Raw genomic sequence first — 24,464 nt, 5'->3', positions numbered from 1 at the left:
ATATTTTGGTTTGTTTAATTATTATTAATTATATGAAGAAAAGGCAAGGAGAAGGATTAGCTAATTTAATTGCGCCTTTGGGTGCTAAAAATAAACAGTTGGAGAAAATCCGTAAAGGACGTTTACTGCAACTTATGGAAGCAATACGCATTCGAAATTCGATATTTCATTCATAATAAGTAATAAAAGGACACACGTTTATGGACACGTTTCTGTTATATTAATACCTAACAAACATTTTTTATAATTATGTGTACAAACCTGTTTTCTTTGCCGACATCCATTTTATTCAGTTTGACGCTTTTCTTTCTACGCGTAAAAATAATGATCTATTACATAGAAAACACAGGGTTGCATGTCAAAAAGTATGGTTATTATCTAGGACTATTTTATAATCTCAGATTTTGGGAGAGAAATTTTGTATGGGAAATCTCGCTTTTAAATTACTGATTGGGAGTTAAGCACGAAAAAGTAGATCATCCACTAATATGTGAACGTATTATTACTCTACAGCACTATACCGCAACGCATTTGCGAGAGTGCATTTGCGTATACCATTGCCATATATCGAACGGAATTATGCTACCGTATACGGCACCGTGAGCACCTGCTCTTGAAAAGCGGTTTTATATAGCAGGTCAAATCGTTTCTAACGGAATCTTGTAACACTTATGCCGCCTCCGAACAGTAGATAGTCTTTTATGAGGAGTTTTTCATGCAGAAATACACTAAGTCAGTACATGTGGAGGGGCGACTGTTTGATGTCTTACTGTCGATCTTAAACAATAGAATAGCAGTTATAGCATAAATAAATTTCAAAATAAGTTCACAGGAGTGAAAATGTGATGGAAAACATTGGCACTACTTGAATATATCCGTTAGTCTTATTCTGAACTGGTCAGGCTCTCTTTAGCGGTGAACATTTTATTATGTGTTCTTCGACGTTAGGGCGTAGAAAAATAATTCGGCGATACTTGCGCTCAGTTTTCAATTATTTGCACAGTTATACATACCCGTTTACATGAAGTTAAAATTTAAAGACTACAATCCAAATATTGTCAAGTTTTTATCTGAACTCTGGACCCAACCTGTCGAAACAGCAAGTTTCCTAGACCTACTTTTAGATAAGTTAGACGAAGATGACCGATTATTACACTACACTGACGGGGTTAAATATTGCTACTACAACGGCAACAACGTAACATTCCCCTTACATGTATGGGGATTGTTTATGCTGCTACAACAGCAAAAACGCAATTTAAAGTTGGTCTATTTGAACACAGTCTAAAACTTGTTAAATAAATATTGATCTGTACAATACAGGAACATACCCACATTGTGTTGAAAACACAAGGGTTAATTATAGGTATGTTCCATGGCAGCAACTGCTGATTGAGTAATGGGTATGTTTAATTATAACAATACATCAGAAATTCTTTTTAAGGGCTACATTCGTTTCGTTAAACTCGCACATCTATTTCGCTACTTAATTTTAGCCAAAGGTTATTTGAAACAAAGCATTTTTGCTAACCTCTTGAGTGTGCAAATTGCGTAGTTCTAAAATTTGTTGTGAATATTTACTTTTACGTTTCTCCCGAATATAGGCTGATTGGTAGGCTTGAGGCGAAAATTGATTGCGAAACAACTTCTGACCAACCCGTACGCTGTATTTATACAAATACTTGCATAATGAAGATTTGGACATCGGAGCACACATTTAACCACCCATGGGAAACGGTTACGCAGGCTGCTTGGCGAAAATATCCGAATCCTATGACACCATCTATAATTGGCACAGATGTTGTAGAGCGTAAAGTAGTGGATGGAGTTTTGCACACGCACCGCCTTGTCCAATCGAAATGGTACTTCCCGAAATGGACACAGTCATTGATTGGTACTGCTAAAACATGTTTCGCAAGTGAACGTTCCACAGTGGACCCGCAACGAAAACAAATGGTTCTCAAAACCATTAACTTAACTTTCTGTAGGCACATTTCTGTAGATGAGGTTCTCTATTATGAACCACATCCCACAGATTCCACTAAAACTCTACTAAAACAGGAGGCATCTGTTAGTGTGCAAGGTGTTCCATTATGCCACTATATGGAGGATATGCTTACGTCAACAATCAGTAAGAATGCTGGCAAAGGTCGTCAGGGACTTGAATGGGTAATTGGACGTATAAATGAAGAAGTTAAAGGTATTACCGAAACCGCAGATGACTTCTTAATGAAGACGAAACATTCCCTGGATGATATGACGGAGAGTGCGCGCAAAAGTATGGACGAAATAAGCGCGCAAGCGGCAAAGCATATTCGTATATAAAGACAGCTTTAAGTTAATTGGCGGATCAAGTAGCAAGGAGCTTTGTTGGATTTTACGATGAGTAGTATAATGTAAAAACACTATTGTGAGTAAAGCGAGTATTTGTTGAGACTTCATCGTACAAAACGAAAATATAAATAAAATATGTATATTTGTAAATATCGAAAATAATTTTCAATATTTGCATATTTTATTAGAAACAGAACGAAATGTGAAATGATTAATATGCTCCGGCAGATAAAAATTAGATAATTGCGGCGTCCAACATATTATGGATAGTATAGTAACTATGTATGAGTTCCAAATAAAAAAATAAAATCAATAGGCCATTTTCTTAATGCTCGTTTAATATTGTCTTTTCCCGGTGATAAATTTTCCAAATAACGGCTTACATTTCTAACTTAATATGCTAAACAGAAAGTTAATCTGACGCAAACGCTCAATTATTAAAAACAAAAACAGTTATAACCTTTCAAACAAAGTTGTATTTATTACTTCCAATGACGTGGTAGCAAGGGAAAGGGATGTTGAACAAATTTGCTTCAAGGGAAGGTTAGTATTATGCGAGGTTCCTGCACAAGTTGTTAAGTTTATCGGACTCGATTATGGTTAAGTAGAAAATATAATTGCCGGAAAGTAATAATTCGGTTCAAATCTCGGTGAGAGATCAAAAAACTAAGAAAAAGTTTTTTCTAATATAATAGCGGTCGCCCCTCGGCAGGCAATGGCAAACCTCCGAGTGTATTTCTGCCATGAAAAAGCTCCTCATAAAAAATATCTGCCGTTCGGAGTCGGCTTGAAACTGTAGGTCCCTCCATTTGTGGACCAACATCAAGACGCACACCACAAATAGGAGGAGGAGCTTTACTCAGCGTCAATTTGAAATTAAAATTCAATTATGTCTACATCTCGTACCAATGCAGGAAATAGGTCCAGTAGGGGCAAAATTGTTACATCAGTATCAGAAAGAACTTTATATGTTGTAATAATTTCAATATCTTTAGCGCATTTAATACGTACATTAGAATTTAGTAAATTTTCTTAGTCCGAGAGCCTATAAATCATTTTTTAATTGGTACACATTTTTCTTTATTCGCTTTACATCAAGGCGCATTTATTAAAGGCGGTGGCACTATACCAACAACAATGTTCTGAACGTTTGATTGTCAAAGTAAAGTATTGGGAAACTAGAAAACAAGTAATGAATTCGCCTTGTGTCATTTTGAGCTGAAAGCCACATGGATCTGGCGAAAGAAAAAAAAACAAATCATCTGATTTACCAACACCACCTTTAATAGATTTGCTTTGCTTTACATGTACGTAATGGGTAAGAATAAAATTAAAGTTTACTTCCTAAGCAGAATATATACCTATGTGACAGTAAAGCGCTCAAAGTGAGAAAACGGAAGAAAGTCAAAACATTAATTTGACAGATTTTAAGACACGTTTATACAATTTGTAGATTTGGGGTAAGTACTAGATTCAAGATTCTAGTGGTGCAAAACTATCGATGGTACTATCGCTAATATCGGTAATTTTCCATCACAAACGATGGTTTTAAAAAACTACTAACAGTTGATGTACAGCTGTGCGCAAGGCGAATTCATTACAGGTGACAGCAAACACATATAAGTAAAACCCTACATGTATTTGTTGTTGCGTTTGGTGCAACCATCACGTCAAAATCAGCAAGCAAATGTAAACATACCAATACATACAAACAAAGCATATCATTTTGACGTAAGCCATACCTACGGCGAAAAAATCAGCTGGGTGAATGCTGTCACCTTAATAAATTCGCCTTGGCTGTGCGTCAATGGTCAATGATCGGGACCGGAAAAATAATTTTCCACAATGTAACAAATATGCGATTCCGATAAAGATCTGGTTTCAATTCGGATTATGATTATATTGTTTTTCGTCCTTAGTTTGGCAGCACCGCGTTCTGTAATTGGTACCATATGCCCAACTCTCCTGTCCGAATATCCTGCCGGCTTAAATGGTCCCAAGAGGGCTGGATTAAGTGTAATTATGGGAAGGTCTTTGTAGGCGAGAGTACATAATAAGCTATTCTGGGTAGCTCCGAAATATTGGCCAAGATCTTTCTAACTAATGTTTGATCACTTCTTCAAAGTGTTCAGTCTTATTGCCGCGCTGCTAGCAGCGTGTTTCGCCAGCAGATTTTCTGGAAGGATGTACAAATTCGCATATAACACTTTCGATACCCCGACTATTACATCAAAGAAATAGTTTGTTGAGAGATCTTTGTAGAACATCCCACAATGTTGGAAGGTGTTACTTTATTTTTACCTATTTCTAAATCATTGCAATATTGTGCAGTTTCGACAGTACTCTCTTACCAATACAACGCAAACAAAAGGAGGAGAAATTACATGTTCGTAAAATGTAATAATATTGTGATTTGTGAGATTTAAGCTAATGAAAACGAAGTGTCACGTGTTACATTGCGGAAACACAAATTCTTGAATTCACCGTACAAGCCACTTTCGTGGAAGTCTTCTTTTTTCGGTGTTCGGTGCAAAAATTGCAGTTTTATCTAGGTGACTGAAAAAAATCAAATTAGTTATTATTTACTACAATCGATTCAATATGCCTTGATACTCACTTCACGTTTTTCAATTCAATAAAAACATTAATAAAGATAAATAAATATTCAAACCACTGTACAACTCACATTATCTTTACCGAACTATATTTATACTCTCCAAAGTCAATCTACACAAGCTGATTTTGTTTTATTACTAGCAACGAAAACTTTTTTATATTGATTGTAAACATCCTGGTCCATTTTAAATGTGCTTTTTTCCACCAGTTTTCGAAAACATTGCAATGTTTGCGCCTCCTTCTCCAATTTATCCTTTTCTCTAAGCATAAAAGTCTTTAGGATATCTTGAATTGCGCCTTCCATTGGAATACCACCGTTTTTATCAATAAAACTTTCTGTATCACGATGTACCGTTTGTTCTACCTGACTGCGAAGTCTCTCGTATTCAAGATCCAAGAGCTTTTTCAAACCTGCAGAGAAAGTACGCGTATGACCAGATTTTTTTTCTGGAATATCCAAATCATCGCAATATTGTACACCTTCGACAGTACTTTCGCGATTGCTCTCTGTTCCAATATTTCCATTCAAATTTTCTGTTTCAAATCCGATAATTGTTTGTAGAAGTTCACCCGAAAATTCATTTGATTGAGATTGCTTAACAATGCCAATTTGTTGAAAACTTGTAGGACCGAACTTCCCATCAATATCATAAAACTTGTAACCTAACATTTCGAGAGCTATTTCAGTTAGTAAATATGACATTATTCAATTTCGTCGAACTTAAATTTATTTCCGTCCTTGCGCCTCTGTTCACATATAAAATTTCTACCTGAAATTTGTTTACATGATGCAACTAGTTCTGGGCGATTATGAGATGCTTTAGTCGATTGTCTCGATTATTCAAACAACACGATTGTTCTCGATATTTTCTTTCGTAATCGAGTTAGTGACGAACTACCAGCTGTGGCTAGTTCAGCTCAAGGTAAAGTAATAATCAAAACAATTGACAAAACATTAGTAAGCTGATACAACAACAATAATCACCAAAACCTTCCACAGCAATCAGTTTTACGTTACATGAACCAAGTATAATGGAGTACAAGCTAGCGTCTTCCGAATTCGCTGTGTCATCAGAGCTCATGAATAAACGAACAAAAAGAAGCAGAATTACTAGTTTGTGTAGAGGAAGAGTAGACGAAAGCAACGGGAACAACCAAACACAAGAAATTATATGCACACACACACACACACACATGAAAACGAAAAATAACTGTATTCGGAGGCTGTATATTAATTTGTGTTTTCACAGTTAAATACGCGGTACTTCATTTTCATTAGTTTCTTCAGTTAAATCTCACAAACCACAATATTACCAAGCCATTCACTGCATGGTCACTAACATGTAATTTCTCCTCCTTTGGTTTGTTTTGTATTGCTGAGAGACCTGACGTAGGACTTGGCAAAATAGCGAAAAATAAAATAACTGTTTTGGGCAGGGTATTCAGTTAAACGTGTAAGTGATTGAATGAAAAGTAATAAAGTGAGTTACTAAAGCGTTGTGCTGCCTTTAATTTGTGACTCTTATTTATCAATTCAGTGATCGAACTCAGAGGATTTTTTATGAAAGGATTGATTTGCATAAAAATACGCAAAAAAATAGATCTACAGGTGCGAGTATAGTCTGTTGCTCTCAATCGTTCTTGCTGAAAGCTCCTGAGAGGCTGATTGATCTGTATGTAAGGTGTGAAATTTCTCGAAGGCATTCGTACGCTCAACATGCTTATTGTAAAGGCAGATCAGTGGAGTCTGCCTTGCATACTATTGTTAAAGATATCGAGATGTCCATTTCTCAGAAAAAGTTCACGTGTGCGTCTTTCTTGACATGAAGGGGCTTTTAACAATGTCCTCCCACGTCTCTGGAAAAACTAGAGGTTGAAATGGACCTTATTAGGTTTATCCACACAGTGCTTAACGATGAAACGGTCGCGGTAGAGTCTCCGCCGGCAGGTAGGGACGTTATCGGTAAAAGATGGGACCTCTTACTCAAAGTTACATTTGGCTATGTAACACAATTATAAAGTCAAATTTGTTGTATGGAGTCCTGTTCGATAGGGATCGCTGGAAAGAACGACATCAGTTAAAAAGTTGGAGAAGGTCCAAAGGAACCTCATTGGAATCAGTGGGGCACTTCAAACCACTTCTACTCTAGCGCTTTAAGCTATTAAGAATGTGGCACACGTAGACATGGAAGGGGAAAACTGCCACTGCGCGTGGTGCATTCAGATTGAGGTGTTCGCGCTATAAATCAGACTTAAGCTACGGAAACTCTAGTATTCTTAGAAATTTAGAATGCATGCCCATAGTGCTCGATCAATGTACACCCTCGATGGGTCCGAATGGTACTTTTTGCAACGATACTTTTGCGTTGTCCGTTAGACATCCATGCAGTGAAACTTGGTATCGCTTCAAGTCCTTTCTACAGAAGCAATCTGGAGGATGAGGAGGAATCACCTTAGCACGTTGTTAGCTGCCCTGCTCTCGTTGGGGTAAGATTCTAATTCTGAACTTTCACTTTTTAGCTACACCTGCGGATACCATCTTGTTCTTCTTAATTGACACGTTCATCTCTAACGCGATTTTGGCCGTGTTTAACAAAGCGAGCCAGTCGTTTCTTTCTTGTGCTAACCAGTGCCAGTTGGAAACACCAAGTGAAGCCAAGACCTTCTTCACCAGATCTTTCCAACACAGAGGAGGCCTTCTTCTTCTTTGACTACCCCCAGCTGGTACCGAATCGAATACTTTCAGAACCGGAGCGTTTGTATCCATTCGAACACTGAATCTTTATTCGCTGCACTATGTCTATGTCACCGTAAGGCTCATACAGCTCGTCGTTCCATCTGCTTCGATATTCGTCGTCACTAAAGTGCAAAGATTGTTGTCATCATCCAAGCTGCTACGCCATACGATAGGACGGACATGATAAGAGCCTTATAGAGTGTTAATTTTGTTCGTCGAGAGGGGATTTAATTACTTAATTGTCTACTGAGTCCAAAATAGCACTTGTGCAAGTGGGGAAAGTTCCTGATTGCCATTAACTTGGGGATGGTCCGAACATCCATTTGAGAGCAGCCTAATGTGAGAAGGAGAAGCATCCCACGATATCTGGTTGTTCGGTGGGTGTGGAACCCACCACGTATGGACACACACATACATACATGGACACATCACCACATACATAGTAAGACTATAGTCGTTGCGGTTACACTAGGTACTGGTTTAACTACGCTCTGTCTGTCGTGATAATAGACCCGTACAATCAGCGATGCCTTTCGCAGATTATATGAGCACCCAAGGTGGATTTATTATAGGTGACAGCATTCACCCAGCTGATTTTTTCGCCGTAGGTATGGCTTACGTCAAAATGATATGCTTTGTTTGTATGTATTGGTATGTTTACATTCGTATGTTTATATTTGATTACTGATTTTGACGTGATGCTTGGACCAAACGCAACAACAAATACATGTAGGGTTTCACTTATATGTGGTTGCTGTCACCTATAATAAATCCACCTTGCTGAGCACCGTAGCTACATACGTTATTGATTGCGCTTTCCCAATTCGCCGTGTCATTGGAGCTGCGAATAAACAGACAAAAAGAAGAGGAAAAGTGAGGAAAGGAATGGAAACTGATACAAGAAAGTATATACATACATATACACACATGCACTTACTTTCCACGTCGTCATCGGCAAAAACACCAAAATAAATGCATTAGAAGGTATTTTTATAATTCGTGCTTTCACAATTTTACACGCTGTACTTCATAATTTGTTTAATTTAAAAGTCAAAATCATCAAACCCTTCACTGAATATGCAAAAATAAATAGCTTCTTTTCCTTTCTGACAAATAACCCTGTGTTTTCTGTGCTATCGATAATTATTTTTACGAAAGTAAAGAGAAACGTCAAAGTAAAAACTAAATAATATGGATGCCGGCAAAGAAAACAGGTTTGTAGACATAAAACTAATAAAATTTTTGTTAGATATTATTAATTAATCATTCATATTACAGAAAAATGTCTTGATCCGTAGACGGTTTGACCTGTTATTTCTTATTAAAAAATGTAATATCGAATTTCGCGTGGGAATTGCTGCCATAATTTTTTGCAACCTCAGCAAACGTCGCTTACGGATTTCCTACAACTGTTTATTATTAGCAGCCAATTGAACAATTAAATGAACTATTACTTTCTCTTGTATTTTCTTCACTTCGTTAATAATAAAAAACTACAAAATATTTCACCAAAGCAATTTCTATGTAGAAAAAAAAAACAGCACTGTCAACCGATTATCAATTTTGCAGGTAATCTACCATATGTGAACGGGTAGATTAATTTTGCGGATTTATTGGTGATTACTGCATATGTGAACGTACCTTAGCGTGGTCTGATGAAATTAAAAAACATTTAACTGAGAAAATTACTATCGATAGCGTTGGAAAATATTCGATACCCATGAGGGGAAAATATCGATAATCTACTACCACGCCTATCATATTGTGGCAAACACATGCAGCGCTTTTGCAGCAATTTGTAAATATACATGGTCTCTGTGGAAATATTTGCACTAATTCCTTATCGTTTGTGATGTTTTAAATTGAATCGTATTGGCAGCGGTAAAACGAAGCCGTAGGCTGATACAGAATTCCAGCCTTCTATACATGTTTGATTATTAGCTGATAACCCTTGACGTAGAATTACACTGGTATATGAATGTGTGTACTGTTTATACGTACGTAGTTCAATTGATGGAACCGATTAATAATAACGTGCAGCAAAAACAGAAATTGGTTTGTTAGTTACACTTTAGCTACACTTTCAAAACGTGTTCATTATTTCCAACGGCAGAATACCTTGGTACGATTGTGTAAAGTGAATTCGAGCTCTAAGAAAACCTGTTGACTTCAAATCAGTTTCGTGGATGTGATTGTTACCATGCCGATTTTACGTTATTATTCAACGCACACATGGAGCGATCCGTGCAAATTAAGAATATTGGCGCAATTAACACAAGTAAGAAAATATAATAATTTTATTAATATGTAATTACATGAGCGCATATCTGTTGTTTTTTGGCATGTGTATTTGATTAGCGTATTTTGCTTTGAAATCAAATAATTCTGAACTTTAAAAAAAGGTAATGAAGCTGTTTGAATAACCCGGATTTATATCCGACCAAGGAATGTCACTTCAGCAACATACCCTAATAATCTATGTGTAATGATTTATTCTGCTACAACAGCAAGAAGAACAATTAGAACCCATCAATTTAGTGGCAAATGTCAAGTAACTTTCAGTGTAACATACTTCTGATCGGTTCGCTTAAGATGGAAACTTTTATGAAATAATGTACCCATTATTCAAGTACCAGTTCAATTCTCAGCTAACTCCGCTTAAAATGAACAAAAAATTCCTATATAACCGGAGTTGTAACTAAATCTGCTGCAGAAAATGAATATAAAAAAAGTCCGGTACTTCCCTGAATTCACACAAAGTTTCAGCTGCACACTTTTGATAGTTGAAGTATTTTATACCAAGCTTAAGAAAAATTTTACATTTACATTTAGCATTTACAAAACATGAAAAATGTACGATAACGTGATGAAAATATTATTGCAGAAGACTGCGTAGATGCAGATTTGGAACAGTTCGAAGATATAATAGACGCTATGAATTCTTTAAAGAAATTGGAGCTACATTTTCAGCAAACAGAGGATAAGTTGAATACAATTGGTTTACTTGACAAAATCGAAATCATTTTACAAAAAGATTATTCCAATAAGGCATATACCCAAGCAAAATTCGTTAATGAACGATTTACAAAGAAATACTCAAAAGGACACCTCTTACAAAAAAGAATTTAGAACTTACAGGACTTATTCTTCATCACTCTCTCCAGAAACGTATCTTTCTTTGAGATCGCTAGTCTGTTTCTCTTAACGAAATGTCTATTGCTACTTAAGAAAGATCCGAGTTTAGTAAGACGCTATTTAATACGTCCTGTTGTTGTTGTATCAGCATAAACATTCCCCATTCTTACATACGGGGAATGCTGCTGGAGTGGCAATCCTTGGCCGGATATAAATCCGGGTCGTTTCGGTAACGTACAACCGACTGCAGTCGGATAATTGGCCAATCGGTACTAGGGCTTCCGATGTAATACTCAGAGCATGAATTAATATCTATTGGATTGCTGGCAACATACATACATTTGTTACCGAACATACAACTGTACGTAATGTTTTGCAGTGTCGATGGTGTATGTTTAAAATTTTCCGATTTTAATCCAGCGGGGTTGAGTGGCAAAAGGATACCAAGAGTATGTGGCAGTGTTTGTATATTAAAATACTAGATAAAAAAAGCAACTGGCCACACTCTTGTCAGGTTAAATTGGTGAGTTAATTCGATGTTGGTGTTACCATAACCAGCATTTCCAATTTCGACCAGCGACCCAATTTTTCCTTAAATTCTTTTTGCAAGAGACATCCTAAGAATCTTTGAATTTGAATATATCTGTTGTTTCTGGTAGTACTTTATATGATACAATAGATTTCATAGCTTAATGATGATTAGAAATGATATTTTATAACCATTTTTAAACGCATATATTTTATATTTTTGCAACGATTAATTGCTCTTAACTGCTCAGATTAATCCATATAAGCATACAGTATGCATATGGCTAAAATTCATATGGAATGTTAAATTAATATAATACCTGGCTTAGAAGAATCCATCACGAAGATAACTTAAATTTTTTTTTTGCCTGAAACCACTGAACTTTACTAATAACGATATCTGAGCGTATCGAAAAATCACGCAATACTCGTAGAATAATAGTAATTTTCGCGGAGAACTGAGGACCTGATGGAGGTGGAGGTGTTGTCTGAGTGACACAGCTCAGATCCAATTAGCACAAAAGATGAAATTTTAATACATTAGTTGTAGAACCAATGCTTTTTAATCGTCGAACTATCTTGATTTGATTATGAATCGGCCTATGTCGTCTGTTTTCTTTTCTGCACTTTTTTTTAAGTTAATTATAGAGAATTCCCCCAAAATTCTATGTTGTACAGCAATAACACTGTGCGACAGTGATTTTATACTTTTATGGAGACCTAGTACAACTTGTAGGTATAGTAAAACTAAGAAAAATGGTAAATGAGAAATTTCCAATACACCCCCAAAATCTCGTTTTATGGCCATAAAACCGTTTTTCAGTAGGTTGATGTGAAGAATCACTCCTAACTTCGCAAATTTCTATCCGATTTCGGATTTGTTTTTTTAGTTCGAAAGAACAAAAACAAGCCTTTTTGACAGTGTGTTGACAATTTTTCTGAAATGACAACTGACGAGACTGTAGACGGAAGTATTTGGAATTATTTTATTTTTTCTCTATTTTTTCAACTTTGACATAATTTTTACGATATTATCCGTTATTGAGGATTTTTTTTAGTACACTACTGTTATAGTAAATTTAATTTTGCGTCGAATGAGTTACATTTGACTGTAATTGAATTAAAATTAAAAGAGTTGTGTGAGTTTTAAGATTTTTTTTTTTTTTTTCTAATTTGGTATGTAGGTATAACTTACGCTAAATGGGAATAAGGACGTGTTTTGATGCGTTATTATAGATACGTAATATTTATTGGAGTATATACGTATACATAAGAGTACACTGTACTGCATACAACAGAACTGGTTAGAACTTACGAAAATATCTGACATATTATAGCACTTTTTTTTTCAATGGAAATGTGGAAAAGCTCCCAAGTGTACCAAAGTTCACCCTGTACATTGATTAACAAAAGAAGTTTGTTATTATAATTTAACCTTATTAAAACGTCAAAGTTTTATTGTTTGTTTCATTGAAATTCAAGAGATATAAATCAAAACGTTGGCAGAACTGAAGGAAGTTCAACTCATTGCTGATGATGATCAAACTGATAACAATAAACCTGATGATGAAGAGAACTTTCCGTCTGGTTCTAAGTTTTCCGAACGACACATTGTATCAAATTCAGATTTTCAGGATCTTTCTCGTGATTTACTTCTATCGGGAAGACAATCTGAAACGCTCGCTTCTCGATTTAAACAATGAAATTTAGTTGATGACGACTTCAGATGAATGATGATGATCGAATTTCTTACAGAGAAGTATTCAAAACTGATGAAGAGAATGACAAATGTACCGTACCATACTAAACTCCAAAGGACCGTTCCCAATGCATTTTTAAGTTTGGAACCAGTTCCGTTGTGTACTGCACCGTACCGCACCGTACCATACCGCACAATGCTGCACTGCACAATACTCCAATAAATATTATGTGTTTATAATGACACTTGTTATCATTTTCATGCTTCGATGCCTACATACCAAATTAGTAAAAAAAAAAAAAAATCTTAAAACTCACACAACTCTATTAATTTTAATTCAATTACAGTCAAATATAGCTCATTCGACGCAAAATTAAATTTACTATAACAGTAGTGTACTAAAAAAAATCCTCAATATCGGATAATATCGTACAAATTATGTCAAAGTTGGAAAAATAGAGAAAAAATAAAAAAATTCCAAATACTTCCGTCTACAGTCTCGTCAGTTGTCATTTCAGAAAAATTGTCAACACACTGTCAAAAAGGCTTGTTTTTGTTCTTTCGAACTAAAAAAACCAATTCGAAATTGGATGGAAATCTGCGAAGTTAGGAGTGATTCTTCACATCAACCTACTGAAAAACGGTTTTATGGCCATAAAATGAGATTTTGGGGGTGTATTGGAAATTTCTCCTTTACTATTTTGTTTAGTTTTTCTATAGCCATAAGTTGTGCTAGGTCTCCATAAAAGTATATTTAATTTTTTTTTTTGTCACACAGTGTAATTAATGCCAAATTTCATTGGAGGAATATTTCTTTTGAAATAACATAAAATAATAGGACTATGAATAAGTTCGTGCGGTTTTTTTTCGAAATTTGAAACTTTATTGACGTAAAATGGTTACAAATTTAATATTCAAAATATTGTCCATCGCTTACTACTACTTTTTCCCATCTTTCTGGCAATTCACGGATTCCCTTTGTGAAAAATTCGGTCGGTTTTGCCGCAATCCACGAATCGATCCATTTTTTGACTTCATCGTAATTACGGAAGTGCTGGTCAGCCAGGCCATGTTGCATCGATCGGAAGAGATAGTAATCGGATGGCGCAAGGTCTGGACTATACAGCGGGTGGGGTAGGACATCCCATTTGAGCGTTTCTAAGTATGTTTTGACCACTTGTGCAACATGTGGCCGAGCATTGTCATGTTGCAAAATAACTTTGTCGTGTCTATCGGCGTATTGCGGCCGTTTTTCTCGCAGTGCTCGGCTCAAACGCATCAATTGTCGTCGGTAGACATCCCCCGTAATCGTTTCATTCGGTTTCAGTAGCTCATAATACACAACACCCAGCTGATCCCACCAGATACACAGCATAACCTTCAGGCCATGAATATTCTGCGCCGACGTCGATGTTGAAGCATGGCCAGGGTATCCATACGTTGCCCGACGTTTTGGATTGTCGTAATGGACCCACTTTTCATCGCCAGTCACAATTCGATGCAAAAAACCCTTTCTTTTGTGCCGTTGAAGCAGTTGTTCGCATGCCATAAAACGGCGTTCAACGTCTCTTGGCTTCAATTCATACGGCACCCAATGGCCTACCTTTCGGATCATTCCCATGGCTTTTAAACGTTTGGAAATGGTTGATTGATCAACTCCCAAAGTTTTTGCAACCTCTTCTTGCGTTTGAGCCGGATCTTGATCGAGCAATTCCTCCAATTCGGTATCCATGAACTTTGGCGGCGCACCCTCGCGTTCTTCGTCTTCCAAGCCAAAATCACCACTTTTAAAGCGTGCAAACCACTTCTGGCACGTTCGCTCAGATAGAGCATGCTCACCATAAACTTCCACCAAGATACGATGACTTTCGGCTGCTTTTTTCTTCATATTAAAATAATGAAGAAGAATTCCCCGCAAAAACACATTATTTGGCACGAAATTCGACATTTTCAAGTGTGGTAAAAATATTGTTGTTTACGCTTCAAATAAAAAACTTATACTGACGTTTGTGCCTTACGACAGTAGCTCTCCAATGAATGTTTGGAAATGTGGATCGATGGAATAATAATCAAGTTACGCCATCTGTTGTAAAACCGTAACGAACTTATTCATAGTCCTATTATATCAATTAAAATAATATTTCTCTTCTGTTTTAGATTTCTGGCGATATTTCTTCGGTGGAAGTAGAGAGATGCTATCATGTAGAATCAACTATTCCAATTAAAACTGATACACAAGAAGATTATCTACTGCGATGGTTACTTAAGGAGCCACATGCCGAAATATCTTCATTACAGAACAAAAGCTTCTTTGTTAGCCAACCTCAAGCGTGGCTGATTGAAATAGGCCCGCGATTTAATTTCTCAACTGCTTTCTCCACAAACTGTGTCAATATATGTCGAAATGTTGGCTTGAGTCATGTAAATCGCTTAGAGATGTCCATCCGCTATCTCGTTAGGCTTAATTCAATTCAGGTGCTGACAGAAAAATTGAGGTCACAAATCGTGGATTTGTTTGGTGATCGCATGACCGAATGTGAATATACTAGCGAGAATTTACCAATAAATAGTTTTAATGAACAGCTGCCGAAATGTGATAAGCCTTGGTATCACGTGCCTATTTTATCGGTTGGCCGACAAGCGCTGGAGAAGGTGAACTCGGAACTGGGCCTCGCGTTTAGCGAATGGGATATGGATTATTATGCTCATCTTTTTAAGGAAGTTTTAAAACGAGATCCCACCACAGTGGAACTTTTCGACTGCGCTCAAAGCAATAGTGAGCATTCGCGTCATTGGTTTTTTCGTGGAAAGATGATCGTCGACGGAGAAGAAAAACCTGAGTCTTTAATAAAAATGATAATGAATACCCAAAATCATACCAATGCTAATAACACTATTAAATTCAGTGACAATAGTAGCGCCATACGCGGCTTTATACATAAATCAATAAGGCCGAAAAAATGTGATATGTCCAGCTGCGTACACTTAGTAACCACCGAATCGGATTTGATTTTCACAGCAGAAACACATAACATGCCAACGGCAGTTGCGCCATTTAGTGGAGCTACCACCGGCACCGGTGGTCGCCTTAGGTAAGCACTAATTTTTATAAAATTATTGTTTTATTATTGCTTTTATGAATTATATTGGTATTGTTACGAGGGTTGCGTTTTATATTTTGCGCCCAATAATGAAAACATAGTAAAATAACTATGAAAATGGCGTTATTACTTTTCAAAATATTGTCCATGGAAGTCAATACACTTCTGCCTTCGCTTGAACCAATTTTCAAAACACATTTGCCACTCAGAAATGGATACCTGCTAAACGAGCTGTTTAAACGTTTTAACAGCTTCTTATTTTTGATGTTCGGGAACGAAAAGAAATCAGTAGGTGCCAAATCAAGGCTGTAGCGCGGATGACTCATTAATTCTCTTGAGTGCTCAAAAAGACTTGTATGAGCAGATAGTAAGAGCTCGCAATGTATTGGTGAAGTATGATTCGCATTCGGTAGTTGGGTTCCCTTAATTCTACGAAAACTTCTGGCAAAGAACCACCATCTGTACCACCAAGACTTGCTGTTTCAACTTTCTCTTGCGCTACAGTAGTCACGCATAGATCTTGCAAATAATTTTTCTCTCGAAAGCTCCTAATAACCGCCCATCGGTGTTCGCCAATGTCCAGGACTCCACGCCACACAGTAAGACCGGGAGGATGATTGATTGATAGAGGGTTTTTTCCGTGCGTCGAGAAAGGACTCTGTTTTTCAGTAGCATCTGTTGGCAAGAGCTTTCTTCGCTGGATCTATTGGCTGACGTTGCTGTTGGTGTTAATGCTGGATCCTAGGTAGATAAAGCTCTTGACTACGCTTGATTCGTAATTGTCAATTGCCACCTGCTGCCCAATATGCGTAGGCGTTTTGGTTGTTGACACAAGTTACTTTGACTTGCCCTTGAATCACAAATAACATTAAAAGCAAGTATCAATGACTGAAGGGTACGTCTGAAAGGAAGGGGCCCCAGATATATTAGCATGCACTGATCACTGTAGGGTGTTAGTGGATCAGAGGAATGAAGAGGTTGCAGAGCGAATCGAATAAAATAATTGTCTGTTTTCAATTATATTTGAATGAGAGGCATATATTGGATTCCTAACCAGATACGTATATTCGAGCTTAGAAATGCATATTAAAAAGGAACATTAAATTTAATTTTACGTTTCTCAATAACAACGCCTTGGTGAACATATTGCAGCCGGGGTTTAGATGTAGTAGGCGCTGCTTCACAGCATTTCTGAAAGTGGCGGATGATATAAGGCTCAACATTGACAAAAAGCATGCGACCTTTCTTACTCTCCTTGACCATTCCAAAGCATTTGACTCCATAGATCATAAACTTTTAACCTTGAAGTTTAAAAATTTATTTGGCTTTTCAACGTCGGCTTTAACTGTTATGGAAACATATCTTAGTGACCGATGGCCTGAGCTCCGAAATGAACAACTACCTCACCGACCTTTCTCGCTTTTTCACTGCGAGGAATCTCCAACTTTCCCCCAGTAAGTCCACGACGACCCTCTTTACCACCTGGAAAAAGGAGGTCAAACTGCCTCTCAAGGTAAAAGTCGATGACACGCCAATTACGACGGTAATGTTGTTATATTGTAAATGATGTATTTTTTTAATAAGGAAAAATTCCTTGTATATTTTCTTATTTGCATTGCTAATTTACTATTACATTCAAACATCGAAAAATAAGCAAATTCATTAAAACTATCGAAATGACAATATAACAAATAATCCAGACACCCACAGACGACACAGAGCTGATGGCCTCTGCAGCCAATGCTCAAACATAATTTTAGTACTGGTATTCATACCAGTCACTAAATAATAATAATAATAATAATAATAATAATAATAATAATAATAATAATACTATTACATAATATTGTATTATATTTCACTTCTGTCATTATCATACTTTCGTCTATGTGGCACAATTCACTGATATTTTGCACTGATATTATCATTATATCCTTATATGTTATAGTATTTATGGGACATCAATATCGAATAATTAGGACTTATAAATAATTTATTCATAATTCCTATTTGAGCATTTGAAATTTCTATTAAATATGTACATATATTTGAATGTCTACTGTAGGGATGTACAAGGTGTTGGGCGTGGTGGTGTGCCCATTGCTGGAACGGCTGGATATTGTGTTGGCTGCTTAAACATTCCAGGTTCGTACATACTTACGTTTATCTGCGGATAGCTGCAGTGTACAACAATGAATTGAGAAAACTGATAGTGTTTAGGGCGAAAATGTTGTTATCACTTAGGGTTTATTGAGTTTAGATTATACCTTTATTCTTCTTTAACCCGGGCTTGTCGTTAGGCAAATACAAACACAAACGGTCGCAACCGGGTAAAAATTATTTAAATATTTATTTTACGTAGGGAGCGCGTCTTTTGTTTATATGCAGAAAGGTACTTGGTGCGGTAGGTCACGATATTTTGTAGAAAAAAAGTTAGAAGTGCTTTTATTACCTCTGTGGTATTTTTTACCCAGTAGCGACGAACGCCGGGTTAAACACGCGTAATATTAACGGCGCCAGCAATAACTGAATGGGTGCGATAGTGTTTGGGTTGGAAACTCACTGGGAGCACGAAACAACAAAATTATAGAAAAGGTGTCTTCTAATAACGGTCGCTCCTCGGCAGAAGGTTTCCTGTGAAGAAACCGTCTGCCACTTGGGGGTGGCATAAAACTGTGCGTCTCTCCATTTGTGGAACATTTGTGTTGGATGTGTGCGCCAATACAAATATCCATGGACTAAGGCTTGCGTCTTTAAACGTTTTTGCGTCTCCTCAATTTGCGTCTTAGCGTTTTAATCGAACAGAGTTTAGCGTTATCTCTAATCAGCAGTTAACTTTTATGAACAACTTTTTTGGCAGAAATACACTCTCAGGTTTCGAAAAAAAAAAAATCTCTAAAACTTAATGAATGAAAAACAATAAATTATTGTAAGTACAGACGAATGATTTTGGACAAATTGCCTACGGCTCCGTACATACAAAATTTAACACCTGCCGATATACTTCTACTTGTTACCAGATAATTTATTTGCCACCATCTTAAGAAAGATTGTATATATATACATATCTATATAATTGGCGCTTATACCCTTTTTGAGTTTATGGCCGAACTCCTGCTCCTATTTATGGTACAGTTTTACGCCGCCTTTGAATGGCAGACGGTTTCTTTTATAAGGAGCTTTTTCATGGCAATAATACATTCGGAGGTCTTCCATTGTCTACCGAGAGGTGATTGCTATTGGAAACAAATTTTCTATCAATTGGTATTTTGTGCCCTTCCGAATGGTAGTCATGCACCAACCCATTCGGCTACGGCGGCCGCCATGGAAAGCATAGTTATTTATTTAATATAAGAAATTCTATATATTTAATATAATAAAGTTTAACGACTCATAGTTTAACGAATTTGAAACACAGATAAATTAAAATCAAATGGGCAATCTACCCTCACTTCATAGGGTAGAAAATGATGAAACTATGATGAACTATGAACTTCGTATAGTTAAAACATCACTTCATCATAGAATTTGTAATTAGTTTTAAAAACAGTCAACTTGTATTTATGGCGTTTTATTTTCTCGCAATAATGTTGCATTTATTCTACTGTCGAATGTTCTTTTCTTAAAATGTTGTTCTCTGCGCGATGAAAATTGCATAATTTTCTACCCCTATGAAGTGAGGGTGAGCATTGCCCAGCTGACAGTTTTTCCAAAATAAATTTGTCGCCGTGAGTTATCTGGACGAAGATCTATTTACATATATCGTGGGCAGTATAATAGGATAGGAATACAGAAACCTATAAGTAAAACGGTTAATAAATGATCGTTAGAATACCTGGTAGGAGCTCACTTATACTTGTATGTTCAGTGAATTTATTCTTGGTCGAAAATATAGCACACATTTTCGAGGAACTGCAAATTTGGAATCCGGGATAAATTCCACATTTACCAGGACAATAACCAAAAGCATTCTGCCCATGTAAACAAGATTTTATTGAATAACTCAAGGTTCGTCCGAATGCCTCAATTCGCAACTCTCAATGCCACAATTAACTTGTGATATATTTTAGAAATAAATATTGAAAAGCATTTCACAAACTAACAACTAAGATTGCAAAAAAAAATACTCTCGCTACAAAAATGAGTCCCGGGTACATCGAAGAACTAGTCAAAACGGTGCAAAGTCGTCTCAAAGATGTTTCAAGCAAAAAGACAAACGAAACAAGCATTACTTTTGCTCAACTTTAATTTTGTTTAATATATGATTGTCACGGTGAGCCTTATCTATGTATATCTTATTGTTCCTAACCTCAATTTAAATCTAATATTTGTTTGGTTTACTTCATTTGAGTTTCCTTTGCTTGCTAATATTTATAAACTAATAAAAGGAATTTGCTTAAATGTGTTTTGTTTATTTTTCGCAAATATATTGAAATATATGATTTTAACTGGACTTACGGTACCTTGGACATTAAATTTTGGTTTACCGAATTTTTATATTGGTCCGTGTTCAGTTGATATTATTTCTTTTTTCATTGCATTGCTAGTGTAAGCTTCGGCAATACTTTTTATACATAAGAAATAAAAATACTAATTTGTATCAATATACACATGGAAACTATTTTCTGCGGTTAGCTTACATTTAACGGGACGTGGCGTGGCATTTGTGGATGAAAACAAATTTTTGTCGAAACCTTATATTCTATGAAACTTGCGTTTTTCCAAGGTAGGCGAACCTTAAAAAACTTGTAATATTCTTTGTACTATGTTCTGTTGATCTATGTTAGGAAACCTAATTTTAGAGAAAAACTTTATTATTTGATAGCATTGCTTAATTTTCCAAAATTCCGATGCCAAATTGTCTCAAATTCATAACATAACTTGCGCATATATATACTTACAACCATCAAATATGCAGGTTATGCGCAACCTTACGAGCAGAAAAGCTTTGGATACCCTGCATCTTTTGCTAAACCACTTAAAATTTTAATTGAGGCAAGTAATGGAGCATCGGATTACGGCAATAAGTTTGGTGAGCCTGTAATTGCTGGTTTCGCAATTTCCTATGGTCTTGAGGACTGTTGTGGTGAACGTCAAGAATATGTAAAACCTATTATGTTTAGTGGCGGTATGGGTATTATGGATTCAACAATGCGTCAAAAACTTGATCCAGAGAAAGGTAACTCAATAAACTTACAAAAAAAAAGTAGTCTTCAACTCCAGTTGTTCATAGGAATGTTGTTGGTGAAAATAGGCGGACCAGTCTATCGAATAGGTGTTGGTGGCGGAGCTGCCAGTTCTGTAGAAGTGCAAGGCTCAAGTAGTTCTGATTTGGACTTTAATGCCGTTCAGCGTGGTGATGCCGAAATGGAGAACAAATTAAATCGGGTCGTGCGTGCGTGCATAGAAATGGGAGAAGATAATCCGATACTAGCAATACACGACCAGGTAAAATTTGAATTTCCTACTTGTATCATACCTGATTAATATAATCTTTTGTTTAGGGTGCTGGCGGCAATGGTAATGTTTTAAAGGAATTGGTGGAACCTGGATTTGCAGGAGCTATAATATTTTCCAAGGAATTTCAATTGGGTGATCCTACAATCAATGCCTTAGAGTTATGGGGTGCAGAATATCAGGAGAACAATGCGCTAATTTGCAAGCCCGAACATCGAAAACTGCTAGAAGATATTTGCTTGCGAGAGCGTTGTCCAATTAGTTTCATTGGCGTTGTTAGTGGAAATGGCAGAGTGACACTAATTGAGAGTGAAGCTCAGTTTGAACGTGCTTTGGAATTTGCTGATGATCTTAATTCATTCGGCTCTATTCCGTTTGATCTAGAGTTAAAGCATGTACTTGGAGAAATGCCGAAACGAGAATATAAATTGGAGCGCACCCCAGTAATGCTGCAACCTTTGTCGTTAAGCCGGGTTTTTAATAAAGATGAATGCTTGGAGCGCGTTCTAAGCCAACTTGCAGTAGGTAGCAAACGATTTCTTACTAACAAGGTTGATCGATGTGTAACCGGGCTTGTTGCACAACAACAGTGCGTGGGTCCCTTGCACACCCCCTTAGCCGACTACGGTTTAACCGCAATTTCTTACTTTAGTAATGAAGGCATAGCAACTTCGATAGGCACCCAACCTATAAAAGGCATTTTAAGCGCATCTGCCATGGCGCGTATGTGCGTAGCAGAGGCACTATCTAATTTGGTGTTTGTAAAAATTACCGAGTTGGCAGATGTAAAATGCTCTGGAAATTGGATGTGGGCTGCTAAATTATCCGGAGAAGGCGCTCGTTTATATGACGCTTGCAAGGAAATGTGTCAGATAATGCAAGAACTGCACATTGCAGTTGACGGAGGAAAGGATTCCCTTTCCATGGCTGCAAAAGTAAACGATAAAACTGTAAAATCGCCAGGTACCCTTGTGATTTCCACTTATGCACCGTGTCCAGATATTACCGTGAAGGTCACGTCAGATTTAAAAGGACCTGCACTTGGTCAACAAACAGCGCTGGTGTGGATCAACATTGAAAACAAGTTTCGTCTGGGTGGATCTGCACTGGCTCAAGCGTATTTGCAGCAAGGTGACGAGTGCCCGACAGTGTTGCGAAGTGATATTCTTGAGAAAGCATTTATCATTACCCAAAGTTTATTGCAGCAACGCAAGCTCCTGGCTGGCCATGATATCAGTGATGGTGGTCTCTTAATATGTTTATTAGAAATGGCATTTGGAGGTTTAGGTGGAATTCAAATTCAGTTAAACAATGTAATGAACCAATTGAAGAATGCTCATATCGATAAAGCCGCCGAAATGATCGGTAAACCGGAATTGGCTGTCCTATATGCTGAGGAGTGCGGATGGGTTATTGAGGTTCCAATGAATCTGCTGCCTGAAGTACAAGCTGCTTATACTAACGGTGGGGTCCCAAACTACTATCTGGGAGTAACATCTGGACATGGTCTAAAATCCAACATATGCATTAAAAATCATTCCGAAATAATACTTGAAGGAGATATTAAAACACTTTTGAAAAAATGGGAAAGAACCAGCTTTGAAATAGAAAAGCTGCAAGCTAACCCAGACTGTGCTTTGGAAGAGTACAATTCGTTGGATTATCGTTCTGCTCCAAAATATTATTGCAGTCTTGACTTGAATGCGGAAATCATTGCTTGCCGGGCAACAAAAATTGTCACAGTTGCTGTAATTCGTGAAGAAGGTGTAAACAGTGACCGAGAAATGATGGCATCTTTAATAAAAGCTAATTTCGAGGTTCACGATGTAACCATGTCGGATTTACTGAGTGGTAAGTAATTTTCCTCAATCTAGTTTATTTGTATAGGTTTGTAAATTTCGTAAGGTCGAGTTGAAACAAATGAGGAACGATGTATTTGAGGTCAATAGAGTTCAGAAATTCTAAGTTACTTAACTTGGTAATTTTATACTGTGTTCTGAATACGCACTGAGTACTGAATACGCATTTAGCACTTTCAAACATTGCTTTTCCGAAGCGCAAAATAAATTGAAACCAAACTATCGACAAATGCAAAAGCGACGACACCATGCGGTTTCTAATGAATCTTGTTCGAGTTAACTCATTTTTCGGAAATTGCAGAGTCGCATTCATCTAAATGATGGAATAATGCAGCATTATAAGTTCTCAAAACATTCATTCATTTATTTACTTTAATTTTTAATAGTATTTACTCAATAATAAATTAGTCAACAATTACATTCTTGGCTCCGCTAGATACAAAGGCCTTCCTGCGGCTGTGTCTCAATTAACAATAAATAATTATCTAATAATCTTAGTATATGCGTCATAACAAATCAGTCTCTTTTAAAAATGTGTGTAGCTTATTAAAATTTTCGTTTATTGAAACCTTCAAATTGTCGGATGTATCAGTTGCATCAAAGGTTTCGTGTCGGACTGTATCTGTCGATGTTTTGACATTCTATTAAGATGTGCTTTGTTTTTGCATAGACACTTTTTGTTTATTGTTTTTGCTTACATCCTTTGTTGTTGTTACATCCATGCTCTATTCGGGGTGTGTGCTTGAGTTGGAAAACACTTTTCCATCATTTGGTGTTTCATGCTCGTGATTTTGAACGCTGTGGCCACGCAGGCAGTCATGTACCAGTACATTCGGCTATTAGGGCTGATTGTTGTACTTATCGCAAAATGGGAACCTGTTAGGTGGGGTACGTTAAAGAATATGCCCATGTTTTAGGTGGATCCCTTATTGTTACAGGGATGTTAGCGTCAATATTTATTTTTGCTCTAGATGGATTAGTATGTTTTCTAATTGTCC

At 36.8% G+C, this 24,464-nt stretch overlaps 3 protein-coding genes across 4 annotated transcripts in view; 2 read left to right on the top strand and 1 right to left on the bottom strand.

Annotated features, from left to right (window-relative positions):
- The first annotated feature begins 1,393 nt into the window (after positions 1–1,393).
- Positions 1,394–2,663, top strand: LOC128863629 (protein slowmo). Its single transcript, XM_054102878.1, has 2 exons — positions 1,394–1,502; positions 1,605–2,663. The coding sequence occupies exon 2, from the start codon at positions 1,690–1,692 to the stop codon at positions 2,323–2,325; it is 636 nt and encodes a 211-aa protein (XP_053958853.1). The 5' UTR covers positions 1,394–1,502; positions 1,605–1,689; the 3' UTR covers positions 2,326–2,663.
- A 1,934-nt stretch (positions 2,664–4,597) lies between these two features.
- On the bottom strand, positions 4,598–5,771 carry LOC128863630 (uncharacterized). Of its 2 annotated transcripts, none has more exons than XM_054102879.1 (2): positions 5,021–5,771; positions 4,598–4,890 (listed from the first exon to the last, which is right to left on the bottom strand). In XM_054102879.1, exon 1 carries the CDS (start codon positions 5,651–5,653, stop codon positions 5,057–5,059), a length of 597 nt encoding a protein of 198 aa, XP_053958854.1. In that variant the 5' UTR covers positions 5,654–5,771; the 3' UTR covers positions 4,598–4,890; positions 5,021–5,056. The 2 variants fall into 2 exon arrangements, with proteins under 2 accessions (XP_053958854.1, XP_053958855.1); XM_054102880.1 differs by having other exon boundaries at positions 4,598–4,882.
- Positions 5,772–9,436: 3,665 nt separating this feature from the next.
- Positions 9,437–24,464, top strand: part of LOC128865079 (phosphoribosylformylglycinamidine synthase) — a 17,924-nt gene continuing 2,896 nt past the window's right edge. Inside the window, exons 1-7 of the mRNA XM_054105026.1 lie at positions 9,437–9,742; positions 9,801–9,965; positions 15,207–16,141; positions 18,216–18,295; positions 21,069–21,329; positions 21,384–21,598; positions 21,655–23,458. Coding sequence (XP_053961001.1) covers positions 9,888–9,965; positions 15,207–16,141; positions 18,216–18,295; positions 21,069–21,329; positions 21,384–21,598; positions 21,655–23,458 — 3,373 coding nt within the window. The 5' untranslated portion in view covers positions 9,437–9,742; positions 9,801–9,887. The remainder of the gene's footprint in view (positions 9,743–9,800; positions 9,966–15,206; positions 16,142–18,215; positions 18,296–21,068; positions 21,330–21,383; positions 21,599–21,654; positions 23,459–24,464) is intronic.

This window comes from Anastrepha ludens, chromosome 5 (genome assembly GCF_028408465.1).
Source record: "Anastrepha ludens isolate Willacy chromosome 5, idAnaLude1.1, whole genome shotgun sequence".
Lineage (NCBI taxonomy): Eukaryota > Metazoa > Arthropoda > Insecta > Diptera > Tephritidae > Anastrepha > Anastrepha ludens.
This window is presented reverse-complemented; position numbering and strand designations above follow the sequence as displayed.

Bases quoted from the DNA above. Each gene is read 5' to 3' on its own strand.
- LOC128863630 (XM_054102879.1), bottom strand. From the start codon at position 5,653: ATGTCATATTTACTAACTGAAATAGCTCTCGAAATGTTAGGTTACAAG.
- LOC128863629 (XM_054102878.1), top strand. From the start codon at position 1,690: ATGAAGATTTGGACATCGGAGCACACATTTAACCACCCATGGGAAACG.